General features: G+C 38.6%; 1 protein-coding gene across 2 annotated transcripts in view; it reads left to right on the forward strand.

Annotated features, from left to right (window-relative positions):
* The first annotated feature begins 899 nt into the window (after positions 1-899).
* The window catches only part of pth1r (parathyroid hormone 1 receptor), a 103,480-nt gene continuing 80,343 nt past the window's right edge, over positions 900-24,036 (forward strand). The window contains exon 1 of one of the 2 annotated variants that reach the window (XM_064346933.1): positions 900-2,274. In XM_064346933.1, the coding sequence (XP_064203003.1) occupies positions 2,200-2,274 (75 nt within the window). In that variant the 5' untranslated portion in view covers positions 900-2,199. The remainder of the gene's footprint in view (positions 2,275-24,036) is intronic. The other variant, XM_064346934.1, reaches the window with a different exon arrangement.

The raw sequence follows: 24,036 nt of genomic DNA on the forward strand, positions 1-24,036 counted from the left end.
AACTGCCAGAACCCTTCACTGTTGAAACCAAATGCTCATTCTATTACATTACAATCACTTCAGTCACACTTGTAGATTTATTTATGTATGAGCCACAAATGTTTATTTTTCAGGAACTTGGTGAAGGATGATTTCTCTTATCATATCACTTTTCTCCACTGCCTGCGCTCTTTGCATCACAGTACTGTCTACTGTACTGTACACATGCATTGCCATATTCCTCATGATCATCTGCAAGTTCAGCTGTCTTGATCACAAAATCTGTTCCAACAATCTCCCCATTTGAAAGTAACAGTGGTCTTACTTTCTAGCCATGCTAACCATAATTATAGACAATCTGGCCTGCCCAGCAGTTTTGTACACAAGCCCAAGCATGATGAATTGATATTGCTTAATTAACTGAGGAAGCGTCCCTCTTTGAAAACACCTGTGTCGCTATCTGACAGAAACCTATTGGCCCACTGTTAGTTTTTACCAAAGCCTACAGAAATATTGTAGTCTGCAGTATGTCTTTCTATATAACCTTTCAATAACCCAACATTGTGTGAAATACGTTAGACTAAGTTAAAATGTTTAAATAAAAAAGAAGTTCGATAGCCTTAGGAGAACAAAAGGAACAGTCTTGGATAATTAAAAACCTGCCCAAAAGCTGTGTTCTGGAAACGTTTCCCCAAACTTTACCACAATCTTTGGACAACGTTCTGAGAGCCTCTCTAATTAATGCATCCCCTGGAACCTAAAACTAACGTTCTGGGTACATGTAGAAAATTCTGGGTACATGTCCAAAAAAAACTGTTAGGAGGGTGAATTTGTAGAGGGGGTGGGATATCGTCGCTTCGTGGCTTACTCTATATGTAGAAGTGGGCCAATCAGAAGCTATCGTGGTTCTTTCTAATGCCTGCCTCTGTTCTGTCGTCTCAGTTCGTACAGAGTCGCTTGGAGCCGTCATCTTTTACCGCTGAAGCCGTCTTAAGTCAGAAGAAATACGACTTTATTTGCCTTGAGATAAGGCTGCGTCTTTATATTTCAGTCGAATAGGCGTTAATTATGGCACACAAGTTTCCGATTAATTTCTGCAGTTGGTAGCATACGTCACGAGGTAGTTTTACGATTTTACACGGTCTATCTGCATCCCCATTCGTAGTGATTGTTTTGGTTCTGAACGTAGCAAGACGTATAAAGACCGAGAGGGAGGAAACGTAGCCTATACGTACCATGATTAAAGTGGCACCTCCTACAGATCTAAAAATGACTCAACTTTAAAACTTTGGTTTCAACGTGACCAAACTATCCATTAAGAAAGTAATTTGCGTGTAAAATATTGCTTAGGTTCTCAACTCGAGCAGGCAATCAGTTCGTTAGTTTGTCTCTTAGATTAGCCCATATAGCTACTTAGATTTGCTCATGCTGTTAAAATAAAGACTGTCATTGAGGTAATTCGAATACACTGAATGCTGTTAGAAGTTGTGCGCTTACAAGGAGGCTACAAAAACATGATTCGGATGTCCAGATGGACCCTTTTTATTAAACATTTTCCAAAGGAGGTTAGGTGAAACAAGAGTGCATAATCAATCAACTCTCATGCGTTAATCTTTTTTCAGATGAAATACGCCTTCCGAGATGGTTCTCATTTACTGCAGCCCTGAGACAAGCTAACATCGTATGTAATTATCATGTTTATTTCAACCATATATAGGTTATGCTTTGTGTAATGTGCATTCAATTCACCCCGCGACTCAAGTTTTATTTTCCTTATTTTAAGAGAAACAATTTACAAACTTGAGAGGGAAAATTCTTTGAAAAATACGGCTGGGGGAAAATATAAAGAACTAAAAATAAAGCGCTGGTTTCTTCTCCACAAAGAATCATTTGAACTTCCCACCGCAGAGCGAGCGGGACATAAATAGTTTTGACATGTGGATGTAATTTCTGAAAAAAGGGGAAAAAACAGACAGATGCAGGGAAATAAAACAGAGAGTGAGCTCAGTTTGAATGCGTTACAGATTTGAAAGCGGGGGAAGCCAAGATATTATTTTTATATATAATTTTACGAGCCACAATCCGCTACGCTATGGGGAAACAGATGGATTAAAAATGACTAGCTCTGTGGCACCGATTTGAGTGGATGAAAACGTCTGAGAAAACACATTTAAGTGACAAACTGTATGCTTTCGTATAACGGATCTTGGAGGTTTAGTTATGGGATCCACTCTACTGTTCAACAGTTTGGGCATTCTTCTATGTTGCTCGATCCTGAGCAGCGTCTACGGTTTGGTAAGTTTCCCTTTTTTCTATTCGAACATGTGGCATGTTCCCACGTCAAGATTGAAGGGTGGTGGAAGGTTCACAGTAGCCTACCTGAATCTGAGTGTGTTTCTATGTATTCGCTGTTTATAAATGGTTTGGTAGAGACGTTTTTTCGAACTGAAGAATCCATATTTTTTACGTTTAACATGCACACCATTGTAGCTCTGCATTAAAACCATAGGCTATTGAAATTTAACATCTATAACTTATTTGGAAAGTAACCCCGTATGCATACCCATAGGAAAATAGCTTGTTTGGTTTATGTACAGCTGTTTGAACGCTTCAATGACAGGGAACTGAATCTCGTTTCTCACATGGGCAATTAAGCAGTTACAACTCTTGTCCAATGCGAATCAAGAACGAATAAATGCATGTATTGCTTTATGCTCATATTTTGGTTACGCAGGTACTTCTATTTAATTTTGTTTCAGCATTTTAAGGAGATCATCTATTGGTCAGGGTGGCATTTAGACGATGCTCAGTATTCCCTGTAGAAACGTTGGTATTATGCTACACAATAGAACATGTATGTTAATTCAACTTCAACATAGGCGAGTTGATAGAAATCGAATATGGATCAAATGCCCTCGATCAGATTGAAATATCGCCTTCTATATCATTGTTGATTCAGCACTGAACTTTTAACTGTGTAATTTTTGTGTGTGTATGCGTGTTTTTATGATTAAAATCTATTGTTTGATAATCAAAAAGAGTCGGGGAATATTCCATATGTGTTTGAACTATCAAATAGAACAGAGTTCCAAGTTGTGAAACATTTTGAAGAAAGCATACTTTACTTTAGGCTAATTTAATTTTGTATTAAAAAAATACAGTAGCTGAACGTTTGTCCTCAAGGAAATAGAAACATTTTGCATATGCTACATACAGTGCTATTCCATGGCTTTTGAACATTATCCCTTTGAGTGCTGCCATTTAATTCAAATATGTATACACTATGGAAATCCTAATAAAATTATTGGAGTTGCCTAATCCAGAAATCACAAGTAAATTCTTCTAAAAGTCATAAATTGAGGATGAGTTTATACTGTAAATAGGCAGACAGTAGATGATTTAAACCGTTAAAAAAGACGTTGCTGTTCAATTTAGCAAGGCACACTGTTATGTTCATGAGTTGATTGTCTGATACCTAGCAAGCTCCAGGTTCTTCTGTTGTGGTAATCATTAACATTATACGGAAATGTTCTGTAGTGTTACATGTCAGATATCCCTTCTGGTAATTAGTTTCTGTTAAACTATGAGTTGCTACTGTTACCATGCTAACAGTAACCATGTTCATTCATTGGTTGGGAATTTCTAAAACAGAATCAGTATCTCGCATGATAATCAGTGTCCAATCAGTATCTTTAACTATTCTTACTTTATTTTTTATTGCTCAGATTGGGAAGGTTTTGCTCTGCTACGGGAGGCCTAAGTACAGCTTGTTAAAGTCATCTAATTCTCATGGAAAAGGACTACTTTCCTTCACATTTCAGATCATGGTGCCTGCATGCAACACAGGAACTCCGTCCTTTACCTTTTCAGTTTGAGGTGGTTTTCACTTTTACTGATATATTTAAATCCCCTGATCTCAGTTCCCCTTTGTATCTAAGTTTTCTTTATATTCATTGCTTACAAAATACATAAACAAAAGCTGGGGCTCCGAAGGCAATATGTTGTTTGTGTTTAACCAGGGATGAAAGGGTGCTTCAAAATGTTAGTCAACATTACGGATAGACCCAAGCTTTGGACAGATTGAATAGCTTCTGTGTACTGGGTATAAAAATACTTAGCTATCAGGCCCATCATAGTGGTTACGTGTACAGTGACTATGCGGCAGTGAGTGAATTAAGCTGGGTTTGGTATTTGTAGGCCAATGCGTCATGCTTTCAACTGAGTGAGGCAGAGTGCTGAGGTACAGTGCTTCCCTAGTAATGTGGTTCATCACAGCACCACAGTCCGCCCTCTAATGCTGGCTCAGAGTGTTGACAGCACGGACAGTAGAAAACAGTGTTAGGACATAGTTGGAACATGTGTAGTTGGTCCAGCAACAAGGTTTTTAGTGGATTTCCTTTGCTACTGATCCAGATCTGCAGCATGATAAATGCATTGCCTTTTGCAGATATTGGGCATTTTGCAGTCAGCTTGCTGTCTGTGGGTGACTGTTTTGGCAGCCGCTTCAATCAGCAATCTTTGCTTGAGAACAGCCGTTTTTAAGCTTTACTGAACGTGACAACTGAGCCACAATTAATTCAGAAACATTCAAGAAAGGCAAATCTGTTTATGTAAATCATGACAGAACTTGCTGTTGTTGATCCACAATAATTGATTTGGTCTTTCTGATGAAATAATGAATGAAAGCTGAATACTCAGCCTACATGCTTATCTAAAATAATTTTTCATGTGGTGTAATATATAAGTGTACTGATGTACTGTACACTGCAAATGGAGTACTGTATGACAGCTGGCTGGCTGTTACCCCACTATCTTCATTGGTGTGCAACAGTAGTGACCCTTTCATTTCAAGACAATGACTATAATGGCATCAGGGTTAACTGTGCGTACACAGTAATGGTGTGTACTAATAGTTAAGAGAGCAAAGAATAGCTAATAGTTGAAATTAGGATTCCCTAAGAACTGAGACCTGGCTCACTGGATCAACCATATCTACATACATAGCAAAGCTTTCACTGCCTTTAAATGGAAGGGGCACTACTGTTATAGACTAGTGAAGATAGTGGGGTACAGTCAGCCAGCTGTCCGAACAGGAGTTGTGAATCAGATATTTTTAAAACTTGACAAGCCATCTTCCCACACAGGAGATTCCCAAACTGCAACATTTTTGCCATTTCCTGAAGCGCACCCCCCCCCCCTTCACATACCATCCCCCCCTTTCACATGTCTTGCATCAACACGTGATTTTGGGAACCACGTGCAACACAGTAAAATGTTAAGTTTCAAATCAACTCTTACAGAGTACATATGGTCCCTATTGCAGTGTTTCTCATAGGTCTGAAATGTATTTGTGGTGGCAGTCTGTGGTGGGGGTGGGTGGGGGTGGCAATGTTCTGTGACCCATTGGCACAAAAATGGTCCATTACGTATGTTAGAATAAATTCATGAAAATCAATATATTCAATATTTTACATATATTTAATGGATATGACAAACAAATGGTTTACATGTCACCTTTAATATTTAATTATTGGTTTACCCCCCGCCTCCCCTCCAGCTTACCTATTGAGTAAATACATTAAAAATTTGTAGTCTAACCTGACCTAAAGTTAGTCTGTCTTCCTAACTGTGACAGTATGAAGAGAAAAGAAAAGTTTAATCTTTCTGACGAGTGGCCTCGGCAAGTTTGCTGTTTTTTAGAATTGGTGACGTTACGAGTGCACTGCATCACACCCAAGGCAGCCCAGTTGCTGATTTAGCTAATTCATAGAATTCCAAAGTCTGAGAACGATTACACAATAAGCAGAAAAGGAGAAAGTTTTACCTTGTCTGTGCTTGTAGAAGAACATTTTGAAAGATTGGGTTTTGTGATCGTGATTGTGTGTGTGTGTGTGTGTGTGTGGGGGGTAATAATCAATAATCAGAAATGTGAAAAAACCTGGTCGCCTGTTACATTTCCAAACTATCACCCAGATTTTTAAACACAAGCCCAAAAATAGGCAACCTGCAACTTTTGACTTTTTCGAGCGACTTTGGAATAAAAAAGCAGGAAGTTGCATATTATAAAATGACATGGCAACTCTGGAGAGCATGTGTGATTGTGGAGCCTACATCCCCTTCTTGCACAAGCAGTATGAACAGGGATGGGAGGGGTAGAGTGAGGGGTGATTGTTAGTTATTCGGTCTAGGATGGCGTTGTCTTGGATGGCTAAAAAAACAGAAAATTGTAAAAATGCGTCTGCAAGTGCATTTTAATTATTTTGGACGGTCTGCCCAAGTAAAGCCTGTTTGGCAAACACTGCTATTGGGCTCATATAGACTCTGTTATAGTTGAATTAGCACTGAAGATTTTACTGTGAAGATGCCACACTTTCACTTAATTTGCATTGAGTCAAATTATAGCACCATTCCAAGAAACTTGCCATCTGCCAAACACCATCAGAATTACAATAATATTGAAGGAATGGAAAATATCTCATTTTGCTGTGACATATTGTGAAAAAACTGTTTTCTTCTAAAATATTTCATCTCCCATAAATTTTTTAATTTCTTAAAAGTTTTAAGAAATACCTTTTGCAAAATCTGCATATATGGTTGATGTTTATGAAGAAATGTATAGGGTATATATGGGGAAAAAATTTCCAAAATGACGGGAATGTGGTTTTTTTGGAGGTGCTTTTGTATAATAGCAATTCTGGAGTCTATGCTGAAACTACTCCCATTTGACTGGAACACGTTCTTTAGTAGATTTGTATTTTTGGGTCTGTCCACCAGTTTGCACTTATTTTGGCAAGCAGATCACTATTTTAAGGTCACTGAATAAATAATTAATTTGTCAAGGATTGATTTATTCATTAGGTTCATATATAATGTATTCCTAATATTTTCAAGGTGATTGTAATGGTTTTATGATTAATTAACTAAAAGAAAATAATTTAAACAAATTTAACATTTTTCAATGTGTATATACTGTAGCATCATACTTTTCACATTTGCAAAATGATAAATTGACTAAAAGTTAAGCATTTTGCAGACTTTAGAAAATAATAACAGACATTACCATACCAGTATCCTATAGAGTACACAGAACAATGTACATGTAGTTCAGTACAGTAGATGCAAAAGGAATGCTGCTTTAAAACTTGAATGAACTGGAGCATGGGGTGGTTCAGGGTGAATTCACTAGGGTAATCAAACTTAGAGTGAGTACAAGAGACCACTTGAACCAAGGCAAAAAGACAGAAGAGTGAAGTGTGGAATGATTTTAAAGACTGAAGCAAATTTGCTTGGAGTTTGCTGGGAGAAGAGAAATTAGTTCATTGAACGAGTAACTGTTGCTGTATGGTACAAAAAAAAAAAACACTCCCTAATTTCTGTAGTGTGTGTGTCTGTGTGTGCCTGCCTGGGTTCTGAAATTGAAGCAATTGAAGAAAATTGTAAGAGTGTACTTTTAACAGTGAAGGAGTTTAGAGAGGGTCAAGACAAGTAAAAGGAGTTGAATGGGTAGCGGCAGTGTTCAGTCAAAACCATAGCTGTTGTCTACAATAGAAAAAAAGGAAAAATAGTCCAACAATTTATTACTTCCTGTCAGTCCTGAAATTAAAGACGTTTCTCTGGCTGCTTTTAGTCCCAGGGGATACATTGAACAGAAAGCATGTTTTACATAATTTGCAGGCCTTTTCTTCTTCAACATTCACCAGTGTTGTTTGGCCTAGTGTGTTTTCTGTACCTGGTACTGTCACAGCAATGTGTCTTCGGGTGCTGCACGTCTCTCCCCGTTCTACACAGCTTATTGTCTGGGCAGGGAGTCTCCAGTGTCAGCCTGATATAGTGTTTCTCTGAAAGAGAGCCCAGCTTGGAGAGCCCAGGCCCTGGGTGAGCAGTTAATGTCAGCCTTATGACTCCGTTTATGTCTTCTTAATGACTCCCATGTTACTTGGCCCCTGGCTCCAAGGCTGAACACCATAAATATTGGTAATTGACAGCGAACGCAAATGAACAATTCCTTCCCGTACTTGCAAAACAAGTACTTAATTTGATTAAGTTTTTATTATTATTGAAAGCGCATGTGATGGCAAGACTAAATGTTTGAGTGTTTAATAAAGTACTTTGAAGCCATTGGCGGTCAAAGATAATTCAGTGCGATTCTTTTGTGCTATGAGGTCATGTCAATTTCAACTTGAGAAAGTAAACCTACAACCCCTGAAAAAGGGGGAGATCAGCACTTTATCTATTATGGGACTTTGTCCTTAATTTTGGGCTTTATATCTCAGCACACTGTTATCAGAACAATGTTCTCTTTTTAGTGATGAAAAGATGGTAATGTGTAAGATTGAGTTATAGGATTAAACTTATTAAATCTAAATGCACTTTTAAAATAGTTTGAAATGACCATTAAGCTTACTAAAATCTTTGTGCAGATGAGCATTTACTTTTGTGTTAACTGAGTCAAGGCTAATGTCTCTCAAAGGTAATTGGTCTTCTATATTGTTCAGTCTGCTTGGCTGGCACAGACAGACAATTGTGTGAGAGAGATTTGAGCTGTTTAGACTTTTGAGGCTTTGGGCTTGAGGGTCAAAGGGCAAGGTCATCACATGTCTCAGAAGAGAGGGTAGCTTGTCTGCACTCTCATGAATTTAAAGAAGGGGTTTCAGCAATGGCACCAATACACTTAAATTGAGCATTTCTAATCGGGAGAAAACAAGTACATTTTTAAAGTAAGGCTGTTCGAGGGGGTTCTCTAGTCCGTTTCATGTACGTCTGGTGGTCCATTTAGGATACGTGTGGCTCGTTTACTGGGAATCAAACTGTTTGATTGTGACACATTTTAGTATAGGTCTCTTGTATTGTATGTGCTTTGTGAAAAGGTCCAGAGAGAAGTCATATTAAGTTATCATGCCAACTATTTGTAAATAGCTCCAAAATCTGACATCAAAAAGTAGAGCTACTATCAGTGTCCAATTGGGAAGGAGAGTTGACTGCAAACAGTAGAAAGAATGAGAGAAAAACAAGTTATACATTTTCCTTTAGAAAACCAAAATCATCCACCCTTGTGGTGATTAGGCGAGACTGAACTTGAAAGGCTGAAAAATCTATAGCCTTACCCAGAGTGCAATTGCATCAGCTGCACATAAACCCTCTTGTAGCTTAAAGATCCCGGTTTCTGCTGTGTTCAATGGGCTTAATGTTGAAGCTCTGCGCAGAAGGAACTATGCATGGCTGGTGCAAGAGCCCCTGGAGATTAACGTTGGAGTGTGTGTGTGTGTGTGCATGTGTGTGAGACTGTTGGGGGTGTTGTGTGTGGGTGTGTGTTTAAGGTAGGACTTGCTTTGTCATTGTGAAGGTCAGCATCATTTTTCAGCTACAAAGTACAATATAAAAATTTTGGTCTTTTTAAAAAATTTTAATGAACACATTAAAATACCATAAAAATGTGATTACCTAAAGGAAAATAGACTTATATTCACATTGTCAAGAAATCAACATAAAAAAAAAGATTTATTTGAATTCCTGAAAAATACCTTAAAAACATATTTAAAAAAAAAATAGTTGATAGGTCTAGAGCCCTGTTACTCAAAGAATGGCCCCTGAGGTCCAAGAACTGCTGGTTTTACACTCTCCCTTTACCTGGGAGTCAGGTGTGAATACAGTCTGGCCAATCAATAGCACTAATTGTTCAGTTCATTACATGGGGGAAAAGAAAATCAGGGCCAGATTTAGATTTGAGGTCCACATTTGATTATCCATGGTCTAGAGTGATTTGCAGTCTGCCACACTAGCTGAAGTGCACTGTTCCAGTGCATGATTGGAACATCTTCTGGAGTTGATAAGAAGTCTGATGACTGACAGGTTTCTTATCAATAATTGTCGGCAACTTAAAATATATATGGCAAAGCAGCCTGACAAGATATTTGTAATTCTACTAGCCCTGTGTTAGCTCTAGAACACTGATAGCTAATTTATTTACCGAGGTGGCTGCAGTGGTATTCAAGCTTCTTACTATTGGCAATGTATATAGTAGGCATATTAGCTTGATAGTGTTATCTTTAAAAACATAAGGGATTGGAGACATGGGAAAAAATGCTTGTGCCTGACATCAAAAATAATGATAATGTCTACATTTGCACTTTTTAAATCAAAGGACAAATGGATTAGGCATTTTTCAGTTTTGAACATTTCCATTCTTATTGTTGTAACCACGCCTGCAGTTATTTCCTCTGTGTAATCTGAAAGCAGTGCATGGTTCCGTTTCTTTCTGTAGTGCAGACAAGCAAACTTACATCCCCCTGGAGGACTAGCTATTTCTCAACAACATAGCGTGCACCATCCAGGACACTGATATACATTGCATTAAAAAACGTGTCAGCCTGCATTATTGGATGTGCATGTCCTTCAAGATAAACAAATGTGAGGCAGCTGATTTGGTCAATTTGGTAAGGCCAAATGAAGGATTGGCAGTCATAGGAATTGTCAGATAGCACAGTTTTTTATTTATTAAAATGTTTTAAACAAAGCCTTTTGTTTTTGAGCCTGCAGTATTATTCGGCACATCACTGTTGCCATGACAGTTGTATCATGTGTTTTGTGTGTGTGTGTGTGTGTGTGTGTTTGCGTGAGTGTGTGCATGCTTATGTGTGTGAGGGTACATATTAAAATCCTAGGTAGGTGTTATGATTGCAGTCGCTGTTATACTTGTTTGCTGGTACCAGAGTAAATGGACAAATCTCTGATCTGCAAACTATAATGAAGAATGGCTTTGCCCTATCACAGCTGCTAGCAACAGAGCTGATGAAGGAAAATATCACTTTGCAGGATCTATCAGGAAACTGCTTGTATTGTGGTTTATTTTCCAGGAATAAATACATGAATGGGTTTCTTAGCATTGATCATTCAAAGAATAATCTAGAAGAAGCTAATGGTTGAATATTACAACCTGCAATGCACAGTGCAGACCAGGACACAAGACAAGAAGGCCAGACTTCAATTATTTCAAATACTACCTGACAACTTTTATACATCATTGAAATTAATCAGGTAATGTAATGTAAAGATTAAGCAAAATTTTAAACAGAAATATGTCTTTTAAAAGGAAACGTGTGTTCTACGAAGCAGAAGACCTGTTGCAAGCAGGGTTTGTGGTTTGTGTATGGCTGATACAGGAAGCAATGGCTCAATGGCTCAGAGATGCTATTCTATTGCATGGCATTCATGGCTAAATTACAGCTGACTGAAGGGAGTTGGTCACATTTTGTCACTTCAGTTGTATTCCTACCTGAAAGTTCTCATATCTCACTGCTCTTTTTCGGTAGAGGTAGATCATCTTAAAGGCACAGTGACACACATGCTCTGCTTTGGAAATTTCTGAATTGTTTTGAAAGCTGTAAGAGACCTAGTCTCACTTTGCTCTGTATTACCAGCAGTGTCTAGTCAGAAACTGGGAGATTGTCATCGCTATTGAAGATTAATCAGAAAATAGGTGCTGAATGGTCTGCCCCCCCCCCGTCCCCCTTGATAAACAGCTTTTGAAATTTGACAGAATTAGTTGGCTTCTCTTTAGGTGTAAAGAATTTAAAAGATCAGACATCTCTCTGGGATTTTGGGATAATATGTGCTTGTGGCTCTAGATGATAACTGATCTATAATCATCATGCTCTCAACTTGATGTGACTGAAAGGATCAGTCACATTATCCATGCTTTCCCGTTCATCTATCAGTTCACTTACGAATGACAAAAACATGTTAATGGCATTCTGAAGTCCTGTTTGGATAATGGTTCCCTAAATAGAACACCATCCTAATGACAAGAAGCAGCATGCACACACACACACACACACATCCTACATTTCACGGTGATTTGTCCGGGGGATTGGCACTCTGGAATACCATTCCTACAGTGTTTCTACAACATAGTGGCAAATATCATTACATTGTGATAACACTGAGGAATTAACAACTTGGGAACAGGCATATGTTTGACATTTGCTGTAGACTTAAAAACACCTCAGTGAGCTGTCTGTCCCAATGCTCGGAGGATCGTCTCAACCTAATATGAAACATTTTGTCATAATATGGCTGTCGTAGTGCGGTGGCAAGACAAGGCTGCTACAACACCGCAGGGAAGTTGTAGGGACGAACCGTGTCCCAGTTCATGCATCGCTGGTGTTCCTCCACTCGTGGATTTGCTGCATGGAACTAGGTCAGTGTCGGGACCTCTCTCTCAGAGAGAAGCGTGTTTGCCTTGGTATTCCCTGGTTTAGTGCAAGGTTGCTTTCTTCAAATAAACTTAGATGGGGATGAAAAAGCCTAACCTCCAGCTATATTTTAGTGTGTGTTTCATTTGTTTGAAAACACGTGTGTTGGGAGCTCCACACCTCCGTTCTGCAATTGGGAATTCATACAGAACTGTCAAAGGGCCATTAATTATAGGATGACTGACTCATTGTGAGCTTATGAGAAAGTTCATGACTCAAATTCTCATAACTCACGTGTTAATAGCTAAGTCTTCGGTTTCATTGACGTGGTAAGGTTACACCGTGGCGGTGTTTGACTCGAGGAAAAAGAAAAAAGTTGTTTTCTTGACTTCTCTTGACCTCCTCTGTTTTTCTTTCTTTTTTTCCCCCCTGCAAGAATGTGAGCATGTGTAGCTCAACAGTGCTTTTTACACCAAGCTGAACTAGTGGCACTTTTAACGCAGACAGAACGATAAATATTCTATCTTTCAGTTTTTTTGGATTGCTCCACAAGCCACTTAGAGTTGTCGAGAAATCTGTGGCGAAGTCTGTTCCTGCGTTGGTGCAAGTAGTTTCTCAATTTATCAATTGGCATCGAAATGCCTGCCTGATTGAATGACTATGGTAATCCATATGGAAACTCAGCTCTAAATGAACTGAAACCCGAAGGACATTTTGCCCTGAATAACTGATTTTGGGATAAGTAGGTTTTGAGCTTTTCTAGGTTTGATACAGTAAGAAGCTGAAAAGTATTGTACTTATTTGTAGGAGGAAGATGCCAGCCAGTTTGCTGCTGTTTATTACACTCTGTTGCTAGCCTTTCTTTTTTTGTCATTGCCATGTTTTCTGTGTCAAGCAGCTATATCTCCCTGCCTCTTGTATTGTGCTTATTAGGCAATTTTCCAGTAATTTCAGCAATTCCACAACTTGAAAAAAAAAAAAAAAACATTAAATAAATAAACTTAGTGAAACCATTAGCCAAAGTTCAAAGATCTTTTTTTGAAAGCAGTGTGATTGAACAGAGGCCTTAGGTCTGTCATTCATCTGACCAGGTGAACTTCCTGACAGGTGATCTGATGTGTTTCAACAAGGGTAGCAAAGAACATTTTTGCTTTCATGGCTTTTCTGACATTTCCCAGAGAAATAGTACTTCCGTCCTTTGGAGAGGTTTGTAGAGCCATGCTTACGTCATCCTCACCTTTGTCTAACAGAGATCTGAAAGTGAAGGGGGTCTGCAAAATGTTGCACCACCATGCTGTGTGACAGAGGCCAAAATCCGCTTCACATTAACATGCCAATGACAGGGAATCAAACTCAAACATTTATTTTTACCTCAACAAACTGAAATGTGGGCCTAATCAAAGTCAATCCTGAAATTACATACAAAAAATAGAATGTGATAATACTATTTTTTTTTAGGTCTTTTTGAAAAGAGTGTATGGCTTGTATATTTCTCTGAAAGTGTTTTACGTTTGCAGTAAAGATTGTGTATTGTAATGGTGATGTCGAGCTTGCCATCGAGTCATACCTCGTGGAAGGAGTGAAGAAGCTAGATACCTGTTGTGGTAATAATTCGTTTTGGAGCGAGAAGATTTTTCCAAATATTTTTTGTGCAAAGAATGTTCTTTGATGCATTTTAGAAAACCGAGGCCTGTTGTTTCACTGACATGCTACCAGAAGAGATTGTGTCATTAACTTTTAATAGATATGTGTGGTGCTCAATCAACATGGAATCGCCCCTTTAAAAGCAATCATGTCTGAGCATGGAACTCCTAATAGCGCAGAATGTGCTATAGACATCCAGCAAACAAAATCAATACTGTGCAATGTATAGGGATACAGCTAAATATGAAAGTTTTGGCTCTTTACTGCAGCACATTGGATATGAAATAAGACAATGAAAATGAGGTTAAAGTGCCGACTGTTAGCTTCAATTTAAGGTAAATTACATCTATATTAGGTGATCCATGTAGGAATCACAGCCCTTTTTATATGTAGTCCCCACATTGTAGAAGAGCAATTTGGGTGCTCAGCTGTCTCTTAGCCGGCTGTCTTTTCATCTTTATTTCATGCACAAGAAAGCTAACAAAAGGTCTAGAGTTGATTCGAGGTGTGGAATTTGCATTTGGAGTCTGTTGCTGTTGTCTCTGAACATGATGACCAAAGATTGGGGGGTGGGGGTGGGGGGGGGTCAACTCAAAGTCAACTGATACGTTGTTGTGAAGGCAAATATACTGGTGCACTCAGAACTAGCAAATGGCTTGGTAGACCCCAAACATACTGTTAGTGCAACTAAGGACTTTTTCAGGGCCAAAATGTGGGATGATCTTGACTGGCAAAGTCAATCACCCATCCTGAATTCAAATGAACATGCGTTTCACTTGCTAAATACAAAACTGAAGGCAGTATGCCCCAGAAAAAATGACATTGGTCGCAGAGTTCTGACAGTCATCAAATGCACAGGATTCACAACTAAGTATGAAATAGGATGACTTTATTGAAGATTATGTTAATTTGTCCAATTACTTATGGTCCTCGAAAATGGGGGGGGGGGGGGAGTTACTACGAATAAAAAAGGCTGTAATTCCTGCATGAACCACCCAGTATGGATATAAATACTCTCAAATTACAGCTGATAGTCTGCACATTAACTGCATATTCATTGTTTTATTTCAAATCGTTGGAGTACAAAAAAACAAAACAAAAAAAAGAAGCTAAAAACAACCAAAAATATGTAACTCAATCACTGCAAACTCAATCACAGACAATGGGCCTGCTAATAACACTTTTTTCCCCTTTTTTTCTGAGCAGGTGCTGTAAAATATGTACAGAATTTTACTTATATTTAATTGACCTTTGGATAACACTATATTTTAAGTGGCCTTTTATATTCCTTTATCAGCTCAAACAAAGTTACCATTGTCATATTCATATATAAATATCATGACAAAATTGTAACGACTAACATAAGACTATGAAGCAGATAATGATGAGCATCATGGCACTAATAATGTAACCTCATAACATATGGAAGCCATTTTGTATGATTTGGTTATAATATTCATGTATACCGATGGCAGTGTTTCTGAAGCAGCGTATAATACTTATTAAGGTAGTAAAAAAGCTGCTTATATGCTGAGCACGTTTTAACATCTAAAAACTTCCCTTCACTTTCTGCTCTCCATTCAACACAGCATGCCAAGAATTTATAAGGGAAAGGAAACAAAGTGCCTATGCTGGAGTACTCATGACTGCATTTCAGCCTCATTCACTGCACACTAGCCTCTCGGAAACTGTATCTCTGTATTGTCAGAACCTTTGTGGTTTAATTGGTCTGATTTATATAGCAATCACGCAAACCATATGCAAAACCTTAGCTAAACAATTAATTTGAGTGAATTTCAGTTCATTGAGTTCTGGTCCATTTAATTTGGACAAATGAGGATTCTTCATCCCAAAGGGCTGTGCTTTGAGTCCAGTCTGCAAAGCCCTCTGACAGCCTGCTGAATATTTTTTGTTGGCTTTAATGAGCTGTCATCCATTAGGCAAAATCAGTTTACATTTTTAATTTCCAGTTTATGTGACTTAATTCCATTGTCCTGCCTGCCTATTAGTTCAGAAAGGAGAACCCGTTCTTCAGAAATTAACAGACTTGGGTACATACATTATTAATGATAACAATTAGGTCAATAATGAGGTCTTTCAAAGATCCAGCATGTAAGGGTATGTCATCTATTAGGGGTGGAAGAAGATGCCACTATTTGTATTTGTATCTGTATTTGTTGAACCAACAATATTATTTATATTTGTATTCAAATAAAATTGGAAGTGGGCATGGTATAAACTGGAAGTGGGTGGAGTTTAACAAGGAAGCTGTATAAAATGACAAAAATACCCAATTATTACCATTATAATCACTGACACTGGTATTGTTGATATATGTTATATAGCCACAACAGGATTTTTTTAACACTGAGGTAAACAAACAGTAAAGTTGCCAGCATAGGAAAAATGTTTTTTTAAAATCAAAACATGTTATTCATCCTTACTCTGACCTGCGTAGTATGCATGGCATGAACCCCACCACCACCCCTACCAGAGGGACACTGAAGTCAATTATATATAATGTTCACTGCGTGAACTGAACTGTGTTCTTAGCTATGAATAGCTGTACGTAATGAGTACTGTACCTTGTCGAACCTGTGTTTTGTAGTTGTTCCAGCTACCTTGATATGCACTTTTGTACGTCGCTTTGGGTAAAATCGTCTGCTAAGTAGGCCTAAATGTAATGTAAACAAATTTTATAATTCAAAAAACACTCCTGATGTATGTGTGTTTACAATAATTATTTGTTAGAATATATGCTGGTTTACCTGTATAACTTGTTATGCAATGCATGATTTTCTCCCCCTTTTTTAACCATGACTGTGTACCAGCAATTGTGACTTTACCATGACATTAAGACACCCTACTTATCTGTGTCTATTTACAGGGACACCATCCTGTTTGTGCACAGCACTGATTATGGTTTGGCTGAAAACATTTCCCTTTGTTTGCCTGCACCTTTATGTTTGATTAGTTCTTTACTGAGGTTCTGAGTGTGAGTCTTTGGTTGTTTCTATATTGTTTTTAAACCTAGATAGACGATAGGACTATTTGATGGTAATGTGCTTTACATTATGTTCAGTACAATTTAGCATCACATGCTGGTCTCATCTGCACTGAATTCTGATCGATTTTGGCGCAGCGTTGAATCTGATGTTTAATACTTCAATTAGCCTATCCACACTGAGTATTATGGAAGCTTAAAGAAAAATAAGGATCTTCTTCTGCTAAGACTTTACAGTGTTTAAATATTAGCCTCAAATTAGAATTTGTAATGTAAATAATTAATATACCCAGTTGCAATTAATGACCTTAGCTATCTTTTTTCATAAACTTTTACAGAATTTTAAATAATTCTATTTGGAGACCATTAACAAAAAGAAGACTAAGCAGACCTCATAACTAGTGAGTCTTCCTATTTTTGAATGAGTCCCTTGTTTATGCAAAGGTTTATAATCTATTTTGAAGAGTACCAGACTGGATTGCATTCATCTAAATGAGCTGGTGAAACGTGTGCTCTCTTAAAATGTCAAACGATATGTTTGCCCCAAGGCTTTTATTTTTCTCACAAAGACAGAACTTTGTGGAAGTAATGTGATGTTCAGCCAGAACAAATGAAGACACTTCATTTGCTCAATTGACTGGTCCTTACTGATTATTAGCATTTTTTTTTAAATGCAGGAGAGAGTGAAGAGGGCTCTGAGAAATCAGTAGAACCTCAGAAATACGAACCTCATATTGACGGACAGGACAACCAAATGTGTATGAAAGAGATGCATTATGTTTAGCTCATGCAATTACTCCATATCAGTATGGACATCAGTTATTCTAGGATTCGTGACTCAAAACGATTTAAACTTACATTGCCAACTGTGGGGTCATTCCAATGTGATCTCAGTTACTACTGGTGTGATTACTGGTTGGTTAATTTAAATTAATTAGGGTTTGTTGCTACAAAATCGGAGTTGCCTGTTGAAAACGAGGCTATAGTAATGTAATAATGGATTTTCCTGATTAAAATGGTTGTTTTGATGTCACTTTCAAACATTGAACGTTAAAGTCTAGTTACAAACAGCCTCTATTCCCATTTAATTCATAGAATTATAAACAGTTCTACTGCATACAAAATGTCACAAATTGTATCATAAGTTGCATTATTTGCTTGAATACCTGTAACACAATTAATAGTAGTATTATTTAAAAACCTACTCTGCTTATTAAATAGGTGCACATGGTCAAATGCTAAAAGGCTGAAACTCAAATGCTCATAAATAATTCCATACTGAGAGTTTGGAATCAGTGTATATCCTGTGACCTAAGGAGGTAACTTTACCAGACATCCGTGTGCTGTCACCTTGCAGATTGCAAGCAGTGGACACTGAAAGGCAAGGAAATTCTATCATGTTCTTTTTTTGTGGAGAAATGCCCATTTACCACAAGAATGTGATGTTCTGATGTGAGCACATGACATTCCCATCCCCCAATGCACAAAGTGATAAAGGGAGACTAGATTTCCAAATCCTTGCAAGTGTGCATTCTATTTTGTGCAAGTTTGTGAAAGTGTACAATTGGCTGTTCTAAACATGTTATTTATATACATACATCTATTTTTTATATGTCAATGAATTAATTCAGTTTGATCTGAGATTGATGGTAATAATTTATTTTTGTTGGTCTCAGAGTGATCCTTTAGTAAACTGAATAGCGGAGGCATAAAAATCCTCAGTCTTGTCTCCATGGCGCTCCTTAATGTATGGCCTTGTGAATCCTTTCCCTCATATTGCACTAAGCGTAACCTCTCAAATGTACTCACACACTCACCTGCACGCACGCACACCTTCAACATTTTTTTGGTCTCCATCAACAAAAATGCGACTTCTACATGAAGCCAGGCCTGGAAGTGTCCTCAGTTATGTTACAGAAATGTTTGCTTAATTCAGAGATGCAGCTCCATGTCCTGACAGAACTGGGCCAGTGTGGAGGAGGGGGAGTTCCTTGAAAGGACCTTTATTAGTTTCATTTCAAACCTCTGGAGCTTTTGGTTTATAAGTATGCCGTTCACTGCTCTTGCACAAATCTTGCAAGCTGGCCCCAGCATCTAAGCTACTTCATTTCAGTTGAGACAGGGAGTCTTCAGGGGGTATTTAACACACAATATGGAGACTTCCTAAGCTTTTGTAATCACTGGATTGCAAGGTAACAGGCTCAGAGGTAGAAATCCACTATGTAATTTCACAGATTACATCAAAAACAGCACATTCACAAGCTGTTTCAAAAATGAAAACCTTTTCTGTGGGAAACTAAGTTTGATACCTTTTGTGGACTGTGTCTGAGGTAAAACAGTAGAAAAACTATTAGAAACAGAAAGTCGTTTTTTTGTCAATCGTCGTTTTGCGCGGATGCAAATGAAGAGTCGACAAATACTTCCTTGGCCCACCTTTCACAACTTCAAATGTGAAAAAAAAGGAGTGAGTCACAGACTTGGAACACTTTTTCAGCAACGGCGTGTGTGAAACACAGGGCTTCATTTATCCAGTGAGGCGCAAGCCCGCATGGCACTGCCGCTAATGTATGCAGGGACCATATGCCATGCTGTAAATGTGTTCAATGGACTGGAGCAGGTAGGAGTTCACATACCTGCTCACTGTTGCCTACTGACGTAGGCACCCTCCCCGAGAAGCCCCTGTCATTTCTGTTCAAATATAAACAGAGGTCCGGTAAGGTTAGCCGTGCATGTGAGTGCTAAAATCAAATCAAACCAAAAAGTTACAAAGAGAGACTTAAGATACCTCATTTCATTTCGCTCACCAAAAGCAGACTAATGTGGTATTTGAAGTTTTTCTGTTCTTAAAAGACATTAACATTGTATATTACAGATACTATCTCGTCTTTCTGAGTTTTCTCGGAAGAACAATTGGGCGTAGGTGGAAATGAGAGAACCCATTGATTCGGCACTGATACAGGAGTGTGTTTTCTTCTCCTCGCGGTTGTTCATGTGTGGCATTGATCACGAGGAGTCATAGTTGGAGCCGATGTGCTTGGCGGTCCAGGCTTCACACAGTGCTGGAGACTCTCTAGGTAGTTGGTGAAATGACACACCCTGAGGAGCTGAATGGCCTATTCTCAACATTCAGTGTTCTTATTTTCATCCATTCTGTTCATTGCATTGCCTAGCAGTTACAGTTGGTGAGTGAGTGGATTTTAATTTGTAAACTTGAAAATACATTTCAGGCTTTGTTTAAATATGATATGTAGTCAAAATGTGCAGTAGTTTTTCAGTAGCTTTAACCTTTCTTTTTGGCTGAGCGTATTCATTATGGAATTGTATTATTAATTAAATAATCTTTACACACGTGGAGTTGAATTGGTGTGATTGGGGAAAAAAGGGTAAACTAGTTTTTAGGAGAAATGCATTCATATTTGCGGTGACTGTAGCTAGTCATCAGACATACTGGCACACCCTTGTCTGAAAAATCAATGGTAAAACGCACACTGTAATGCATTGACTGCTTTGTTGGATGTTGAGGTCAGTAAATTCCACACTGCCATCACACATATTTTGAACAGCTTTATGGTCAGCATCCGTGAGATCTTGGTTGATTCAGCAGGTTCTGAAGTGTTGGGTGAAAGGGCAGTATGATGGAAAAGGTAGGCAAAGGAAAGCATGACCAGAAATCTGGATAGGAGCCTATCCCAGCATTCATTAGGCGGGAGACAGGAATACACTGTGGACCGGTCACCAATCCATTAGAGGACATACACACTGTTCATTCACACATTCATACCTACAGGCAATTTAGAGTCTCCAATTAGCCTAACCCGCATGTCTTTGGACTGTGGGAGGAGTACTGGGAGGAAACCCGTGGGGACACACAACCTGCAAACTCCACACAGAAAGGCCCCAGCCGCGATTCGAACCCGGTACCTTGTTGCTGTGAGGCGACAGTGTTATCCACTGTCCCTGGTATTTAACATTTTTGTTTATCCTGGCTTTATGTCATGGAACTATCTGGAAATCTGGGTTGCTTTTTCAAACATTCCTTTCAAGGGTCACAATCACAATGGATCCTTAACAAGCTAATCAGCGTTGGGGGGCGTCACCTCTCTGACAGTTAAGCAGGTGGTGATTGCGGCCTGTCCAGATGAAGCCACGCCAGTTATGCTGTTGCAATCAGCACTTCTTTGATGAGCACAAAGTGAAGATACTCACTGTGCAGTTTGGAAGGAGATTGTCTCCTTGGGGCTTGGTAAGGTGGGGGAGGGGGGTGGGATAAGAATGGGGAGTTGGGGTAAAAAGGGAGATCATGTTGGGGTTTCAAAGCAAAGCTTTGCCCTGGATCTGGCAAAAAAAATGTTAAAGCTGTCTCAGCCCTTTTGTTCAGACAGCCATTCCTCTGATTGCTTAAGGTTTTTAAGGGATATATGAGTAAAGCCTGTATATCCTTGTTCATTTTATTAAATAACAAATATAAACAATGCCCTTTGTGATGTTACTGACCACTGAGGACAGCTGAACTATTGGGTACCCCAGTTATTTGACTGATTAGACCTCCATAAATAAAAAATGTCCAGAACTGACAAGCTTAAAAATACACATTATGAATGTTCAATGAGTTAACCATTCGCATAGCCACTAGAGGACTTGACGTCCAACATGGACACTAGGACATGAATTTACACTGCGAATAGTCTGTTTTGACTTCTGATGGGTAATAGCTTCCAAGCCTCACTCGGTTTCTTCAGTGTGAAGCAATTTTGTGTACATCCCCTGAAGTGAATATCAGTCTATTGCTAATCAATAACCCACAATTGATCTCAGTTCTAAATTCTACATTCAACTCTGATTTTCACCTGTGCAGCACCTCAAGCAAGTTTATTATAAAGATGGTTTCCTGCCTTTAACTACTACTTAATTAGTGGTTCAATGCAAGTGAGTACAATGGAGATACACTCTATGTCCATGAGATATATGCACAAACACATCAATTACATATTTTATATTCGTTTTATTGTATTTTTAAAGTTTTAGATTTCTAGTTTGTTAAAATGGTCAGAGCTGAGGTACTGTTACCTAAGTCATTGCACGCTGTCGAGTGTGTACTTTTACAAGTTAAAAAATTGGCCTTAGAACAGGGGGATGTGCATTCATCTGTGTTGTTTCTGGAGCATGACTGCGCATTCCCATGGGAATTTTTAAAGTTCTTCCACCCCCCTGCCCCACCCCCCTTTGGCCAGCATGTGACCTCTGAAAGAAAACATCATCTCCTCCAAACTGCTGTGAGGAGTGCGCAGAATACATACATCAAACTACTCCACACAATGGAGGTGCTAGAATGCTGCCCCCATTATATTTGTAAAGCGCGAGCAGCCCGATGTACATAGCGGCCGTTGGGGATCTTTTGGCCTGAATAATTAGTTCACACTGGTTGACACGGCAGTGTGTCACATCCAGTTATTCACACAACGGCGTGATTTGGTGACATTCTGTTTCAGCTTCCAGAGGGTGAGGCCATGCAACTGTAGGAGCCTGTCCTTCAATATGACAGTTGTACATATGCACATTATTTAGATTTTGTATGTCAGTCAGTACTGTAATCACATATGACATCTTTTAATATTACATTTTTAAGTCATTAAAAACAAAGCCAATATGGAATTAAATAGTTAGGAGAAGCAATATAAGAAAAAAGCAAACCCACCCCTGCTTTCTTGAATCCGGTAAATTCATTCAGTCCAATATATCAAAATGAACTGTAAAATTCTGCAGCCTTTTCTCTCTCAGTAGGCCTGCTAAATCCTGCATTGTTCTGTGAAAGACTTTGGATTGCGAGCCTAGTTGACTACAGCACTGCCCTCTTTTTTCTAAAATTCTGAGTTAAGTTCTGCTTACGCACGGAAGCACAGGAAAAGCAAAGCAGGAAAGCTTTATGCTTTAAACCAAATTTTTTGCCTTATCTCAATGTTCTCAGAGTCAAAACGTTATACAAGGCCAGTGCTTCTTGTGGACGTGTGAATTGTTAGTATTCATAATGTCTGGATTTTAATATTTTAATGTGTTTATAAAAAATATGAAACCACGTGAATTCATGTGCCTTCAGAAAAAAAAACAAAAAAACAGTGCACTAATTTTGAACTGCTAAACTGCTTTGTTTGGAAACCTTGATGGCCTTTTTGTTTCATCTGATTGCCACAGGGCCAGGGTTGAAATTCTCTATTGGCATTCTGTACTTTTTTGTAAAACAATGCTGGATCTGTTTCTTTTTTGTCACCAGTCATGCTTGTTTCACCCATTCTGCAGCTTAGTAGTGTGCAATTTTCTTTATCTTTTGACGGAGGGAAAACGGCAACTGCTGCTGCCTTGAAAGGCCATTAGCCAAAAATCCCTGGCCCTGGGGAAATGCCTCCGACCAACTCCCCCCCCACACGCTGTACCTACCATCTCTGTTTTCATGTAATCACACCCTGTCACATTGGGAATATAATAATTGGTTTAGAAATATTACCGGTGTCATAAACACTGTCGTAGAAATGTTATCTTTTCTTCAACCGTGAATTCATTACGTCATATCTTGCCATCCTCAAGCTTTCCCTGAAACGATGCCCCTGAGCTGGTAGTGACTGCTGTACAACGAAGGTTGGCCGGCGGCCAGGGAATTCATTTTGTTGTCATATTATTTTCACGCCACTTTCACATACTGTCTGTCAGTATCTATGCGTAGATACTGGATCTACGTAATGAGAAACAAGAAAGGGGGGGGGGGAAACCTTTTTCCCCTTTCATCCCCTTGGTGTCTAGGGGTTGATTTCTGTTCATCCCAAATGCATTTTTTAGCGTCTCAGAGATGTCGAGACGCCATTATTCTCGAGCCCTGCTTAAGGTAGGTATATACAGAATGTGAACAAATTACTCCAGGAGGCTCTCTGTACGAGGGATGAGGTTATTGGGCTTGAAATCTCTGGTTTTGTGTGTTTTTGATAGTTATTTTTAAAATAATACCAAGCTGTCTTTATGTAAAGTGAAGTAAGAAGTAGCCTTTCTTTGTGTAATGACTTTTTATATTGATGTTCATTTGACCAATGCTAAAGTTGCATTAGAGTCCATCACTGAAGATAATATTGTCTGCCAAATGAAGAACAATGATATTAAACAAATAAATGTTATTAAACAAATGCAAAATTTGACATTTTCTGGAAAAAAAAAATCTCTAAGACCCAGTGAAAT

The sequence above is a fragment of the Anguilla rostrata genome, chromosome 8, assembly GCF_018555375.3.
Source record: "Anguilla rostrata isolate EN2019 chromosome 8, ASM1855537v3, whole genome shotgun sequence".
Taxonomy (NCBI): domain Eukaryota; kingdom Metazoa; phylum Chordata; class Actinopteri; order Anguilliformes; family Anguillidae; genus Anguilla; species Anguilla rostrata.